Below are 13,753 nucleotides of genomic sequence, written 5' to 3'. Positions count from 1 at the left end.
TGGAAGTTAAAGGACCTGGAAGGTCAGTATATGCAAGGTATGTGGTATTATATCCAGAAGGAGCGGCAGGTCAAGCAACTCACCCAGGCAGTCACTCACATTAGTTTCAGAGCAGGGTTAAACATCAGGTCTCCCAATATCAAACGTATCGCTTTTTCCTCTTCCCCTCCTTACAAGTCTCTGCAGCTGTAATTCTCACACACGGGGTCAAACTCCGTTAAAATGAATAGTGCTAGGCAAAGGCAGTCCCTGTGACTAAGATGAGTTCTAACAGCTCATTTACAAATTGATTATTTGGTAGCAGATACATATTTTAGTAAAAGAATCATGTGGATGCAAATCAAGGGTCCCGAAAGGTGTCAGTATGTGAAATGTAGCATCGACAGTGAGCTTCAAGACTTTGCAGAATGTCGTTTATGTGGGAATCGCCTTCAGAGATTCCATCTCTTCTGCAGGTATCTATTGCCATTCAGCAATGTGGTATCTCAGAGTCCTAATGCTGTTCTTTCTCTATAGGAAATAGCACCTCTTGGGCAGTGTTTCCCTGGGAATTATGAACTGGGGGGATGTGGCCATGTCAGCTTTGATCTTAAAGGGAACGTGCATTCCAAGACAGAGAATGATCTTAAATTTACCCTTCAGACAGTATCTGATATTTGTCCCCGACCTTCAATTGGTTAGGAGTGATGGATTAATCTTCTCTGAGTTTTTGATAAACAAGACACAGGAATGTCATTGGACTCTTAAATTTCTCCTTTCTTATAAATTTGAAAAGCGATAACCTTTCAATAAAAACTTGTTGATGGAGGACCTTAGTCTGCTTTACAATATTAGGTAGTTTACTCTGTTAAACAACAATCCAGTTGGTTTTTGCCAGAATTAACATTCTTAGGGACAAAACCCTTAAGATTTGGTGAGCTTTAGTGAAATGTTGCTAGGTAAACTAAGGTTTGGTTAAAATAAAATGACAAGGAATCTAATCAAAATACTTTAATCTTTCAAAGTTCACCTTTAACAATTTTCCAAGTGCCATATAAAAACCTTATTATTAAAATAGAATCCGGCAAGCCAAACACAACAAAAAGAATAAAACCATGTCGTATAAAAAAAATGCAAGGGATGTAGGAAATAAGTCCTCTTTCTTAAACTTCAAATTCAGGCTTAAATATATGGTCAAAGTGACAAATTATTTCTGTTTGCAAAAATGGTATTTTCAGCCCTCGTAGGCTTCAAAAAATGATCTTGCTTTTAGGCCATCCCCACGTGTTCTAATGATGTCAGTGTTTGTCCAAAATGTGCACCAGAATCTCTTCCCACCCCCTACCCTCCCACCCCCCACGGCCCATGTGAAATAATGTATGGATTTTCAATCAATACAAGAAAGAAACTGAACCTGCAGCCAGAAGACCTTTGTGGATGACCTAGCTCTGCTACATACGTCTGTGTAGATTTTTAAATCTAGTTATCTTCTTCATTTAATTTCCTTTTGCTTCAAATTTTTCACCTAGGAAGTAGAGATGATTATATTCATCATAATTAACTCACAGGGATGTTGATCACCCAACAATTTAATATATGGGATAACACCTGATAAAAAGTAAGCCTTATACACACACTAGGTCCCAATATAAGTGGGATGGACTTTTCTTCTGTAAGGGGTAACTATTGGATTGTAACGCAGTGTGCCACAGCAATAGCACACACTGGATGAGAGTCCCTGGGTTCTTGTTTATTTCCATAATTACTAGTTATGTGACTTTGGCAAATCAAGTAAACTTTCTGTAAAATAGACGACTAAAGAATCTCTCCCAAAACTTTGAGATCAAAAAAAATTTCTTTGTTGTTGTTGTTTCCTAGGATACTAGCCAGAAAACACTTGGGTTCTATCATGCAATTAACATCTCTCTACAGCTCGGCTTCCTTCTTAGAGATGCCTTCCAACTTTGATAACCAGTGATTTTAAGAAATCTATACTGTAACCCACATAATATACTGTACATTTTAAAAGGAAAATATTCAAAGTGAAAACTAATTGAAGCTTTCACAGAGGCAAGGTAATATAATAACTCAAAGAACCATCAATAATTCCTTTTTTAAAATCCATGCTTCAAGTATGGGAATCACATAAATTTTTGAAATTAATCTTCACCGAACATTGTTTGATTAAAATTTCAGTCATTTATATCTTTGAGTCATTGAAAATTTTAAAATCTAAAAGCCAGCACACACACAAAATTCTGTAATTAACTTAATATGTTACTAAATCATTTTGTTTTCTTAGTCCAAGTGTTAAGTGGAATATCTTAAATTGCTTTAGAATTCTTAAGAATAACAGTGATTTATAATCACCAACTTAATTTTATTTCATTTCAGATTTAGACAACACAAATCTCGATTGATAACAATGATTTTTCCCGATCACTACCATTTTCTTGAAGAGCTTACATAGCACATAAATTGTTTATATTTCAAAGTTTTGTGGACAAATGGTATAGCTGATATATTTCTACATCTCCTTTTTAAAATTCTAGTTTACTTTTTTTGCATATCGATACCTATGACTTCCAATTAAAATTATAGAAAGGAAATTATTTTTGTATTTAATGAAATAGAAGTTCAAATTAACTCATTTATTGGAGTTAACTGAATTTTTTATATGAATAAGTATGCCAATAAAGTAGCCGAATTACTACATTGATTTTTGGAAATGTACCATGTCTTGTTGAATAAACAGTAATATTTAAAAGTTTAATTGGCTTCGGCTGACGTTAAATCTATATCACCATTTTTATAGGCTACTACGAGATACAGAGCAATCTCATTGCAGTTGGTTTGCTCTCTGAAAGGTCATTTCACAGTCTCATGATAGAAATAATTTTAAGGAATTATTAACATGTACATTTCTAACATTTTGGAAAATGTCCCAGCTTTTGAATAAGAATATAATCCTGGTACAGGAAGGACAGTATTGATCTTTCAAACTGGGTTTAAAGCAAGCAACTTCTTATCAAAAGTATCTCTACTGGAATTTTGGGACCCCATCGTTCACCATTTCAATTCTAACGACCTTAGGCAGTGGAATTCACGGTGTAGAAAGTGAACTCCCAGTTCGTTTGACTTTCAAAACGCCTCACACTTTTACCTAAAAATCAGTGGCACTATTTTTGTTTTGTTTTTAAGTTTAAAAGAATCCTCCGGCGGTTCTTCCTGTCCTTTTCATGCATTAGGGAGGAATGGCAAGACTTAGCTGTGGTTTGACCTTGTTTGGCCCCCAGGGTTAGAGATTTTTCACTTGAGTAGAAACCACCGAGGGGCTTTTCAGAGCCCTTTGCTATCCCCACCGCAAAGAGGAAATGCTTAAAGAGGAAATGCCTGTGGAGAAAGCTCTATGACATTACAGAATATAAACACTTCAAGTCTCTAGATGGCAGCCTTCAACGCGTTTGAAAAGCCGTCTCCATCCTCCTCGGCCACCTCCACTCCACGGCCGCCTCCCCTCCCCCCGCACGGCACCTTGGCAATGTAGTATCAGCTACATGTGCGCCCTAGCCCGTGGATGCTGGGGTTTGCTGCTCTCTGAGAACGCGAGGTTACGATGTTTATCTCAGTGCCTGACTTTCTCGACTGGAAGCTGCCTAGACGTTTGCCTGGGGAAAAGGGGACATGAGGGACGACAAGATGATCATCACCAAGCCCCTTGCCTGGGAGAGGTGGGGCTGCGCGGGGGGCAGTGGGCCACCTTGACCTGCGAGCGGCGGCATCCTCTGCTCTCGGTGTGGCCGCTCCGCGCCCAGTATAAAGAGCACAAAAGTCACCTGCCCGGCTGGAGGAAAAACACCGGCGCTATCGCCTCAATTTACCCCTGAGGTTTATGTGGGTAGAAATAGAAAAATCTCAGTTTCTCACATTCTCAAAGGACCGAGTCGGAAAGAGCGTGCACGCGGACAGAAAGAGAGCAAGAGACAGGAGGAGACGCGAACCGGGGCGAACACGTTGCTCGCACCCGGCAGCGCCTAAGGTGGCGTCCCTGACCTTCTCCGCGCAGGGACCCTCGGCTGGGTGGAGTCAGGGGACGCGCGCGGCCGCAGGCGTTCTGGGGTGCTCGCAGTCTGGCGGGGGGGTGGGGACAGCTGGGGCGGGTGGGACTGGGGCCGACCGAGTGTTTTCCCTCCTGGGTCTCGGTCAGGCGCAGTCTAGGTGTTGGGTGGGGGGACTAGGGGCAATCTCCCCATCCCGTCTCCATCCCAGCAACCTCGGACACTCGCCCAGGTCAAGATGGAGGAGAAGCGGGGTACTTCGCGCGAGTCCCTACCTTGGAAGCCGCCGCCCCACCAGGCGCGAAACCTCCAGGCTGCGTCCGCGGACAGCCGGGCTCCCGGCTTCGCCCAGCAGAGCGGACCCCAGTCCCCGGCCCCGGAGGCGGCTGCGCGGTCCCCGACCCGTGCCGCTCGCGCCCTGTGGGGCAGTTGACAGGCACCACAGTCTCCTAAGCGACCCGGCACAGCTGGGGACGGACCTATTCCAAGTGCGGTCTTCCGTCTCCGTCTCGTCCGCGGGGGCCGGGTCTTCTCTCGCGCCCACAGGGCAAGTTCGGGAGCGACCAGGGGTGCGGGGGGTGGGGCGCGGAGAGCGGAGTTCGAGGGGCACCGGGCTGGGCAAAGCGGGAAGCGGGTCTTACCTTGGTACCGAAAGCAGGGAGGTGCCATCCATTGCGGATGGACGCGCAGAGAAGAAAGGCGGCAAGTGGGGGCGACGGACGGGGCCTCCGCGGCGTGAGGACCCAGCTCCCAGAGCTTGGGGACCGGCGCGCGCGGGGTCAGAGGCGCGCAGGCTGGGACAGCGCTGGGCTGTCGGAGACGCGCTCCTCCCCGGCCAGGAAGCGCCGCGCGCTGCAGCCTCTGGAAAGGTCCCTCCCCGTCGCCCCTTCTAATCTGGCCAGAAGGGCTGGCCAAGGCTCCAGCTCTTCTGCCTAGCTCCCGCCCTCCGCCACGGCAGCCCCAGCCTCAGTCGCCACAGGCTCCTTTTGAGCCTTCCCTGCCACTCCCCGTGCCCAGCAAGGGTGACTCCCACGGAATTTCTCCTTCCCCGCCCCGCCGTCGGGTCCCTTCCCCTCTCTTTCTCTCTTGAGTACAGCAGTCTGAGCCCCGAATCGTTCATCCACACTTTCCCGCATTCACGCTGGTCTCCTGCCGATGCCCGTATTCCCATGCGTCTCTCACCATTCCTTTGGCTGCCTCTCTTGATTTCATTTTTGTTTGTCTTCTACCACGTAACAATGGTCTTTGACCTCCCAACTAGTTCCCCTTTCCTTGGACTTGCCCGTTTTTAATTCTCACAATTCATCGTCTAACTCATTTTGCTTAACTGTGACACGCTCGGCTGTGACAGCGGTCATCCATTAGAGGCCAGGACCCGGGCCCTGGAAGGAAGGGCTGTCACCAAAATCTCTGAAGTGTCTGCTTCAGTATCTCCCCGAGTAGATAAATAAATAAATAAATACATACATACATACATAAATAAATAAATAAGTAAATAAGTAAGTAAGTAAGTAAATAAGTAAGTAAGTAAGTAAATAAGTAAGTAAGTAAGTAAGTAAATAAATAGTCGCTTTAAGAAGAAAGATATCCATAGTAGAAATGACTGTTAAGGTGAGGGTGCTGTTGACTCTGGTCCTTTTCATTAACCAACACGTTTTAAAAAACGGACCTCGACCAAATCCCATACTGAAATGTAAAATATAAAACAATAATGCTTTTAGTAGAAAACTTAGGAGCAAATCTTTGGGATCTAGAGGCTGGGCAGAAATTCTTACATGTGACGACAAAAGCACAATCGTAAAAGAAATATTTGATAAATTAAACTTTGTTGAATGTAAAAACTTCCGGTCTGAGAAAGACCCTTTCACTATACACCTATCAGAACGACTAAAATAAAAATAATGATAAGACCAAGTGCTGGTGAGGATGCAGAGGAAATGAACGTCTCATCCCTAACCCATTACTGGTGGGAATGTGAAATGTACAAGTCACTTTGGAAGCATTTAGGCAGTTTCTTAAAAAACTAAACATGTTAGAGCGACGTGACCCACAATTTAACTTCTGAGCATTTATCTCAGTGAAATGAAGACTTTATATTCCCATAAGTTTTACTCGAATGTTTATAGCAACTTTATTCATTGTAATCAAAAACTAGTAACAACACACACATTCTTTAATGGGTGAATGGTTAAACAAACTGGTCGATCCATACCATGGAATACCACTCAAAAAACAAACAAACAAACTGTCAATCAGGCAACAACCAGGATGAATCTCAGAGAATTATGCTAACTGCAAAAAAGCAATTCTAACAGTTGCATTTTTGTATGATCGTATTTGTATAGCATACTTGATATGATGAAATTATAGAAACAGAGCAGATTAATAGTTGCCGGGGAGGGGCTGGGAGCAGGAGGGACATAGGTGTGGCTATAAAACGGCAACCTGAGAGATCCTTGTGGTTATGGAATTATTTTATATCTTGACTGCCCATATGCCAATAACCCGAGTGTGATACCGTGCTACAGTTTTTGTAACATGTTACCGTTGGGGTTAATTGATATTGGAGGAGGTCATCAAGAAGACACAGCCACTGGTGGACCCTGCAGCTGGACACGGACAATCTCACCCTTTCCCTTGTCCTTGGAACGAGCATTCTGCTTGCCTTCCCCACACTAGAAGGGGTCCCAAGGACACTCCCTTGAGATGGTAAGCTGTCATTGAGACCACCTGGACTGAACACGTGACTGAACTCCATTAAGGCCTCTATAAGAACTTTTAAGATTCTGGCGGGACAGTGTGGAGATCTACTCACTGAGCGGCTGCCTAAGAGAAGCCTCCAATGTATGCAAGTTGCCTTTCTTATTAAACCCACCACCCCCCCCTCTGGAGTGATCCGCCTCTCTCTTCAGTCTTTCATGGCCCTCCGTGTACCAGGGGCCAGTTTCAGATTTCACCTGGGAATCTCATGAGGGTTTCACGCAAGGGTTGGCAAGCCAGCCAGGAGACCGAAAAATGGGCTATGGGAAAGAGGCATTGGACGGGGAGACCCTGAGCTGAACATCGACTTCAAGTGGAGAGAGGCTGTCCTTACGTTAGATATTTGTGGACCACCCTGTGAGTAGAGGACCAGCTGGTCTAACTGCTTGTTTGAACAAGCAGAGCATGCTGTAGCAAACGAATGGCTCCTGCAAGGTGCTTGCTTCCATCATCTCTGGTTCGGCTGCCCACTGGTGCCCAGCTAGAGACTTAGCTAGAGTTAGAAATTTGGAAGAAGAGCTGAGGTTAGAAAAAGACTCTCTTAGCTTCCAGGCTGGAAGACAAAGCAGGAGAGCAGGCGTGCAAGTTGGAGATCTTACCATGCCATTTTGCAAAGCTAGGAGGAGGGCCCAAGATGCCAAGGATTAAGATTAGAGCTTTTGTGACAAAGGTTTATTGGGACACTAAGAGGTGAGAAAGTGATGAGAGAGAAGAGGAGGATGTCGTGGTGATTGACAGTGCAAAGGATAAAAATCCCTGTGCTTTCCAAACCCTCAGACGAAGAAAAGCAAAAGCACAGCAACAACCCCAGCCAGCTGGGCAGCTCCCACTGCAGAAAACGTTCATGCTGAGAGAATGTACTCCCGCTGAACTTACTGGAATAGCCGCCAAGTTCCAGCCAAAGGCCAGGAAAAGAATCGAGGCGTGGTCAGCGTGCCTGTGGGATACAGGGGTGTGTGTGTGCGTGTGGCGGTGGTGAGGGTAGGCCAATGGCATTTCTCTGACCTGGCAGGAGGCAGAGAAAATGAATGCCACCACCCCACACTCGGCGCTCCAGCATTGCCTGCATGACATTGGGGGGTGGGAAGGGCAGTGGTTCAAGGTACTGATTCCCCTATAGACTGGATTACTCCATCCTGCAAGGAGGTTTGGCTCTATGAGGCCCAGATCTCCCCAGGCATGTGGAATCCTGGAAAGCTATAGAGGAGGTACGACAAATTCTTAGGGAGCTGGGAGCGAGACAGGCCATCCGTGCCCCTGCCTTTGAAGGCCCTGATGGGTGATTGTTAAGAGACAAGGAAAAAATATATATATGCGTTCCAAGTCCTAAAAATTTCTTGATTACCGAGACTCAGAGTTTTAATTTACAAAACAAAGTGGAACGTTCTTGTGTCTGCGGTTGCAATGATCACTGCACCTGTCAAAACAACTAAGCAATGAAGTTCCAGAAAAACTTAATGGAGGATATTTGTAATTTATTTTTGCATCGTGCTAAAATAAATGGTCGAGAAATTTATATATTTTTAAAAAATGGACAATAAGGCATCATGGAAGGCTCCAAAACATTAGTTTGACTGAAATTTCCCTCTTCCATTTCTTAGCTTTGCCAGGGTTCTGAATTTTGGTGCCCGTGGCATTGCTCTCCAAAACGGAGGCTTCTACCAAGGACGAGAGCAGGAAGAGGGAGATGCCATTTGGCAGATGGCCCTGGACGGTGGCCATCAGAATTTGAGCTCCTGAAGGTGTGGGAGGGCTCCAGGTGCTATTCTTTTAATATGGTCTCAAAACATAGTCAGAAATCAGTTGGTTAGGTTCAGATTTTTGGAACGAGTCTGAGGAGCTAGAAAGTGAGGATTCTGAAGTTTCAGATCCAAGATTCAATGGAAGTTACAGAACCTGAAGGAATATGGCCTAGAGCCTATGCAATTCTTGAGAGTTTGTGAAAGTGCTCGAGACCCACGTGGGCTGGCATAAGCAAGCAACCCGCTTAGCCTTGAGGATGCAGGTCTAGAGGAGAGCAAGTGAGGTGTGAGGTTTATTTAACAGCTTAAGAAGTTCGAAAATCTGTAGTCAGTGTACTCAAAAGCAGTAAAAACACAGGAAGAAGCCCTCACAGAGCCCAGAGATGGCTGCTTCTGTCTCTGCAGCCTTCCTGGTGTCTGCAGAAGCATTGGTGATATTGGTCAACTCAATGAGACAAACCTCAATAACATCAGCTTAATGTGAACCACACTGAACTTGAATAGGAAATAGGTATCTGGCCACATTAACTTATACTCATAAGGCTGCTGTTGAACTTGGCTGAACCAAAAGTCAATGGGACTCATTCCTGGCTATATATCAAATGCTTAAGTCCCACAGAGAACAATTTATTAGAATCTTTGGAGAAGGTGCTCAAGCATCAGCATTTTATAGAAGTTGCCGAGGTGATTCTAACGTGCAAATTCTATATGAATCTCTACTAAGTTTCCAGCAGCTCTTGAAAAGCTTATGTCCCCAAGTGCCTTATTTTATAGAACAGAAAACAGGCCCAGGGAGAAGACGACTTGCTTAAGATTTTATAATGAGTTAGGTACGGAGCTGAGCCTGGAATAGAAGTGTTCTAAACCTTACCATTTAAGAAAGCCCTGGCTATGCTAGCAAAAGTGTCAGGTCACACAGAGCAAATGTAATTGTGCTTCTGACAGATCATTAAAGGATTCTTCTACACATCCTTAGAGGGCTCAGCGAACTTTATAGATGCTCATAGCTTTTCATTTATTTGTTCCACAAATATTTTTTTAGTCATTGGTTTTTTTAAAGATTTTTATTTTATATTAGTTTCAGGTATACAGTTCATTGGTTAGACATTTACATAGCTTATGAAGCAACGCCCCCCCTCTCCCGCCCCCTGCCGATTACTCTAGCACCCATCTGGCACTGCATACAGCCATTACAATACTACTGACTATATTCCCTATGCTGTACTCTACGTCCCCGTGACGGTTTGTAACTACTAATACGTACGTCTTCATTCCTTCTTCTTTTTACCCAGGCCCCAAAGCCCCCTCCCCTCTGGCAATCACCAGTTTGGTCTCTGTATCTGTGAATCTGTTTTTGTTCAGTTTATTCCTTCTGTTCCTTAGATTCCTCATATAAGTGAAATCATATGGTAGTTATCTTTTCCTGACTTATTTCACTCAGCATAATAACCTCTAGGTACATACATGTCATTGCAAATAGTAAGATTTCATTTTTTATGGCCAAGTAATATTTCATTGTATATATGTAACATAACTTCTTTATCCAATCGTCTATTGATGGACGCTTAGGTTGCTCCAATATCTTGGCTATTGTAAATAGCACTGCAGTGAACATAGGAGTGCACTGATATTTACAAATTAGCATTTTGATTTTCTTTGGATAAATACCCAGAAGTGCAACTGCTGTGTCCAAACACAGCAATTAGTCTTTCCGCATTAGTTGTAGGTTTGTCGTATATGGTTTTTGTTATGCTGAGGTATGTTCCCTCTATTCCCACTTTACTGAGAGTTTTTATCATCAGTGGATGCTGGATATTGTCGAACATGTTATCTGCATCTATTGATATAATCATATGATTTTTATTTTTCAATTTGTTAATGTGGTGTATCATATTAATTGATTTGCAGATATTAAACCAAGCTTGCACCCCAGGAATAATTCCAACTTGATCATGGTGTATGATATTTTTAATGTATTGCTGAATTCGGTTTGCTAATATTTTGTTGAAGATTTTTGTATCAATGTTCATCAGGGATATTGGCCTATAGTTTTCTCTTTTTTGTAATATCTTTGTTTGGTTTTAGAATCAGGGTAATGGTGGCTTCATAAAAAGAGTTAGGGAGGCTTACCTCTTCTTGAATTTTTTGGAATAGTTTGAGAATATGTGTTAATTCTTTGAATGTTTGGTAAAAATCACCTATGAAGCCATCCAGTCCAGGACTTTTGTTTTTTTGGAAGTTTTTTGATTACCAATTTGATTTTGTTGGTGGTAATCTGTCAGTTCAGATTTTCTGTTTCTTCTTGACTCGGTCTTGGGAGATTGTATGTTTCTAGGAATGTATCCATTTCTTCCAGATTGTCTAATTTGTTGGCAAATAATTACTCATAGTATTTTCTCCTAATCCTTTGTATTTCTGCGGGGTCTGTAGTTAGTGATTTTCTATCATTTCTGATTTTATGTATATGGGTCTTCTCTTTTTTTCTCTTGATGCATCTGATTAAAGGTTTACTAATTTTGTTTATCCTTTCAAAGAACCAGCTCTTGGTTTCATTGATATTTCGTTTTGCTTTTCTAGACACTATTTCATTTATTCTGCTCTGATCTTTATTGTTTCTTTCCTTCTACTCACTTTGGATTTTGTTTGCTGTTCTTTTTCTAGTTCTCTGAAGCCTAAGGTTAGATTGCTTTTTTTTTTTTTTTTGAGATTTTTCTTGTTTCTTAAGGTAGACCTGTATCATTATGAATTTCCCTCCTATGACAGCTTTCACTGTGTCCCATAGTTTTTGAGTCATTGTATTTTTATTTTCATTTGTCTCTAGGTATCTCATTGTTAACCCATTCATTGTTTAGTAGCATGTTATTTAGCCTCATGTGTTTGTGTATTTTCCATTTTTTTTCCTCGTAGTTGATTTCTAGTTTCATACCATTGTGGTTGGAGAAGATGCTAGACATGATTTCAATCTTCTTAAGATTATTGAAATTTGTTTTATAGCCTAACATGTGGTCTATCCTGGAAAATGTTCCATGTGCACCTGAGAAGATAGTGTATGCTACAACTTTGGGGTGAAATGCTCTGAAAATATCAATCAAATTCATCTGGTCTAGGGTGTCATTTAAGGCTGCTTTTTCCTCATTGATTTTATGTCTGGAAGATCTGTCCATTGATGTCAATGGGATGTTAAAGTCTCCTACTCTGAGTGTATTACTGTTGATTTCTCCCTTTACATCAGTCAATAATTGTTTTATATATATTTAGATGCTTCTATGTTTGGCATGTATCTGTTTACTAGGGTTATGTTCTCTTGTTGTATTGATCCCTTTATCATTATGTAATGCTCTTCTTTGTCCCTTATTATAGCCTTTATTTCAAAGTCTATTTTATCTGATGTAAGTATTTCTACCCTTGCTTTTTTAAAATTTTCATTTGCATGAAATATATTTTTCCATTCCTTTACTTTCAGTTTGTGTGTCATTTGATCTGAAGTAGGTCTCTTGTAGACAATATATGTATGAGTTTTATTTTCTTATCCATTCATCTATCCTATGTCTTTTGATTAGAGCATTTAATTCATTTCCATTTAAAGTGATTGATAGGTACATAGTTATTATCATTTTATTATTTATATTTGTGTTTTGTTTTTTTTTTATCCTTCTTTTTATAGAAGTCTCCTTAACATTTCTTATAAAACTGGCTTTCTGCTGATAAATTCTTTTAGCTTTTTCCTGTCTGGGCAGCTTTTGTTTCATCTTCCATTTTAATTGATAGCCTTGCTAGGTAGAGTAATCTTGGTTTTAAGTTCTTGTTTATTATGACTTTAAATATTTCATGCGAGTCCCTTCTGGCCTGCAAAGTTTCTGTTGAAAAATCAGCTGACATTCTTATGGGAGTGCCCTTTAAGTAACTAGCTGCCTTTATCTTGCTGCTTTTAAGATTCTCTCTTTGTCTTTGACCTTTGACAGTTTAATTATGATATGTCTTCATGTTGGATCTGTTTAGGTTCCTGTCATTTGAGAATCTTTGTGCTTCCTGAACTTGTATATCTATTTCCTTCACCAGATTAGAGTTTTCCATCATTATTTCTTCAGGTAGGTTCTAAATCCCTTGTTCTCTCCTCATTCTGGAACCCTTATGATGCAGATGTTTGTATGCTTGATGTTGTCTCAAAGGTATCTTAAACTTTTCTTATTTTCTTTTGATTTTTTTTTTCTTTTTGGTGTTCCAGTTGGGGATTTTCTGCTAACTTGTCTTCCAATTCACTGATTTGATCCTCTGCTTCATCTAATCTACTGTTGATTTCTTCTAGTGTATTCTTCATTTCAGTTATCATATTCTTCATTTCTGACTTTTTTTTTATGGTTTCTATGTTCTCTTTTATGCTTATTAAATCTCTGTTCAAGTTCTCACTGAGATTATCTATTCTCCCTCTAAGTACATTGAGCATCCTTATAACCAGTGTTTTGAACTCTGTATCTGGTAGGTTGCTTGCCGTCATTTAGTTTAGTTTTTTTTCTGGAGTTTTCTTGTGTTGTTTTATTTGTGGCATGACTTTTTTTTCTCATTTTAGTTGCCTTTCTGTGTTCATTTCTATGTGTTAGGAAGATTTGCTATGTCTCCCGGTCTTGGCAAGATGATCGTATGTAGTAGGTATCCTGTGTGGCCCAATGATGCAGTCTCCCTGATCACTTGTGCTGGAGACTCTGGATGTGTTCCTTGCATGGGTTGTGTGTGTTATCCTGTTGTAGCTAAGCCTTGATTGATGTTAGCACATGAGTGGATGAGACTGACTCTTGGGCTGACTGGCTGTGGGTATGAGCTGCTATGTGGGGACTAACCCTTTGGAGTGGGATTCACCCCAAAAGGCTTGTGTACCTTTTAAAACCACCTTTTGAGTGTGCCACTTATGGGGCTAGTCAGGTAGTGTTCTGTTGTGGTCTGACGCCAGCGTCCTTGCGTGTTGGTCCTTTGGCCCCTTGAGAGGGGCTCCTGTGTAAGCCAAAGTCAGCTGCTGCCTTTGATTGCTCAGGGCTACCTGGTAGGAGCTACAAAGCAATCTGCAGATGGTTGCTGCCTGTGCTGGATCTGGAGGCAAGTGGAAGAGATAACGCTGCAAGCCGTGGTGTAGTTACCCCTGATACCAAGCCTGGGGAGGCTTAGAAAAAAAACCAGTGCACTTCAAAGCCTGAGGCTGCCTGCCAGCTGCCAGTAAGACTC

General features: G+C 42.1%; 1 protein-coding gene across 6 annotated transcripts in view; it reads right to left on the bottom strand.

The window, feature by feature from the left end:
• SPHKAP (SPHK1 interactor, AKAP domain containing) overlaps positions 1 to 5,105 on the bottom strand; it is a 120,150-nt gene extending 115,045 nt beyond the window's left edge. For all 6 annotated transcript variants that reach the window (XR_005651240.1, XR_005651241.1, XM_039855341.1 and 3 more), the window contains exon 1: positions 4,679 to 5,105. Coding sequence is in view for 4 of the 6 variants with exons in the window: in XM_039855341.1 (XP_039711275.1) it covers positions 4,679 to 4,710 (32 nt within the window). In the remaining 2 variants the exon portion in view is untranslated. The remainder of the gene's footprint in view (positions 1 to 4,678) is intronic.
• Between the last annotated feature and the right edge of the window lie 8,648 nt (positions 5,106 to 13,753).

The sequence above is a fragment of the Pteropus medius genome, unplaced genomic scaffold, assembly GCF_902729225.1.
Source record: "Pteropus medius unplaced genomic scaffold, Ma_sr-lr_union100, whole genome shotgun sequence".
NCBI lineage: Eukaryota > Metazoa > Chordata > Mammalia > Chiroptera > Pteropodidae > Pteropus > Pteropus medius.
Note: the sequence above shows the minus strand (reverse complement) of the source record. Positions and strands in the feature narration are given on the sequence as shown.